We start from the raw sequence: 2,500 nt of genomic DNA on the forward strand, positions 1-2,500 counted from the left end.
TTCTATCACATTTAACATTAATATCTCTCTCTCTCTCTCACACACACACACACACACTCACTCACTCTGCGTTGTGAGATGGCCCGTGTGGGTAACTCTCTGAATCTGCATGACAAAGCCTCCACAATCTTTTTTAATTCTCTGTAATGAACTGGCATAGACTGATGATGCATCCTACACACACACACAAACACACACACCGAAAATTTAATGGTCAAGAAAATTTTTATCACAATCAAAATATTGTAAATACAGACACAAATGTGTGTATGAACATGTATCAGTGACGGATAGACCAGGCGTCAGAAACCAGGAGGAAAATAGAACGTCTCTTATTGGTCTAAACACACACACACACACACACACACACACACACACACACACACACACACACACTAGAGTTTGAGATGTGACTTGAGTAAATGGTACACTTAACTGAGTGCTCCCTCGGAAGCGTAGCCAGGAGCATGGAAGCATAGACGCACAGGGAACAAGAGAGGTAGGACGTTGGGGTGATCTATGGTCGTAACTGGTAGACCGGACAGTGAGTGGGGGGAATGGGGACCTTATAAAGGGGATAGGTAAATGGGGAACAGGTGTAGGTGATATGTAGGAGTAGGACAGGTGTAGGTGATTAGTAGCAGCGAGAGAGGCTGAGTAAGAGTGTGACCCTTGGAGGGAGGCGTGGCTGGTGGTTCTCTGACATTACCCCCTCCTCCAGTGGTGGCTCCTGATGCCCCAATCCCACCTTTGCCAGGTGGGTCAGGGCACTCAAAAGAAGGCCTCGCAACCCATTTTTTACATCGGAAGCTGTGTGACTGGTGCTGTTCTGACCACATGTGTCACCGAGCTCCTCCTTACACGTGACTTTCTCAATGGAAACAACACAATCTCATTTCCACACCAACCCTATTTACCAGATTTCACTACTGCAGACTGCGCCCTCTTCCCACAGATGGAGATGGAGCTCAAAGGTTGGCGTTTTGACACCATTACGGAGATCCGGCTAGAATCGCAGAAGGTGTTTGACATGCTTCAAAAAGAAAAAGACCTCAAGGACACGTTCCAGAAAAACACTTGGAGCGTAGATAAATAAAGTTTAAGAGATAGTCTCAAAACCTTTTAATACCACCTCATATTAGATTAGATTCAGTTGATGTTTGAAAAGACTTTTATAATCACAGTGTGCATTTAAATGCCTGTTTGCACAAAACATCTCAGTACTCATCAACAAAAAGTTTAAAAATACACACACACAAACACACACACACACACAAACACACACACACATATATGTGTACTTCATCAGTGCAGTAGCTACTCGTGCTGCGTGGGTCGCTACTCTGAGACACGGTGAAGACAAGCCCCCCGTCACCACTTCAGCCACACCCACAAATGCTGGAAGAATCGGAAACAGACGCACACCTGCTGGTTGCCTGATACACACACACACACACAACATTGTTTGACAGAATTTTTGTGTATTCATTTACATTAATTCTTATGACTGTGTTGGTGTGTCTGAGTGTGTGTGTGGGTGTGTGTTACTTCTCCAGTATAACCGTGAGCAGCTGTAGTCCCTGTTTTGGCACCTCCAAATTGGACAGCTTCAGTGATGCCTTCAGACTGCGCACCAGAGACTCGATACCTAAATCCCCCACACACACACACACACACACACACACACACACACACACACACACACACACACACACACACACACACACACACAGTGTTACTAGGCAATGTTTTTACTATTATTATTTCTGATCAGCTCATGCTTATGGCATTACATCCATCCTGCACTTTGAACAGGTGAGCAGGTGAGATACGTTATAGCAGAGGAATACATGATGTGTGTGTGTGTGTGTGTGTGTGTGTGTGTGTGTGTATACACTCACCGTAAACAGAGTGGCACTGTGAGAAAAAGAGTGAATCTTCACACAGCAGCAACACACAGTTGTACACACACCACAGGAGCACGTCATTACTGCTGCTCAAACGCTCAAACATGAACTCTGTCACACACACACACACACACACACACACACACACACACTCAATGCTTTAATTCAGTATGGACCATAGTGAAAGGGTGTGTGTGTGTGTGTGGCACCTGGTATATTGTCAAGTATGAAGGAGGTGCAGTACTGAGTGGAGTGTTTCAATACAGCACACACACACTGAACACTGGCCACCTGCAGGAGCTCATCACTAGTTAACAGCAGCTACACACACACACACACACACACACACACACACACACACACACACACACATCAATCATCTTTTTTTTTCAGTTTTCAGTTTTTAATAATCAGTACAATACTGTCTTTTTTTATCTTAAGAGAGCTGTTTAGTGTTTATTCCGTGTGTGTGTGTGTGTGTGTGTGTGTGTGTGTACCCTCTTTAATATGAGTGGTAGTGAACAGTGTTGAAGCTCGGGTTGCTGTGTCTCTTCTCCTGGATTCATCAGAAAACACACTGTCTCTTCTAAGCG

At 44.7% G+C, this 2,500-nt stretch overlaps 2 protein-coding genes across 8 annotated transcripts in view; both read right to left on the reverse strand.

Annotated features, from left to right (window-relative positions):
- LOC124382265 (meiosis inhibitor protein 1-like) overlaps positions 1 to 2,500 on the reverse strand; it is an 18,676-nt gene that overhangs the window by 7,480 nt on the left and 8,696 nt on the right. For all 7 annotated transcript variants that reach the window (XR_006925004.1, XM_046844472.1, XM_046844471.1 and 4 more), the window contains 6 exons: positions 2,405 to 2,500; positions 2,117 to 2,228; positions 1,902 to 2,018; positions 1,549 to 1,648; positions 1,302 to 1,436; positions 66 to 174 (listed from right to left, as the gene is read on the reverse strand). The exon at positions 2,405 to 2,500 is cut by the window's right edge and continues 20 nt beyond it. Coding sequence is in view for 6 of the 7 variants with exons in the window: in XM_046844472.1 (XP_046700428.1) it covers positions 66 to 174; positions 1,302 to 1,436; positions 1,549 to 1,648; positions 1,902 to 2,018; positions 2,117 to 2,228; positions 2,405 to 2,500 (669 nt within the window). In the remaining variant the exon portion in view is untranslated. The remainder of the gene's footprint in view (positions 1 to 65; positions 175 to 1,301; positions 1,437 to 1,548; positions 1,649 to 1,901; positions 2,019 to 2,116; positions 2,229 to 2,404) is intronic.
- Positions 1 to 2,500, reverse strand: part of kdelr3 (KDEL endoplasmic reticulum protein retention receptor 3) — a 30,588-nt gene that overhangs the window by 3,560 nt on the left and 24,528 nt on the right. The gene's annotated exons all lie outside the window — the stretch shown is intronic.

Source organism: Silurus meridionalis, chromosome 29 (assembly GCF_014805685.1).
Source record: "Silurus meridionalis isolate SWU-2019-XX chromosome 29, ASM1480568v1, whole genome shotgun sequence".
Taxonomy (NCBI): Eukaryota; Metazoa; Chordata; class Actinopteri; order Siluriformes; family Siluridae; genus Silurus; species Silurus meridionalis.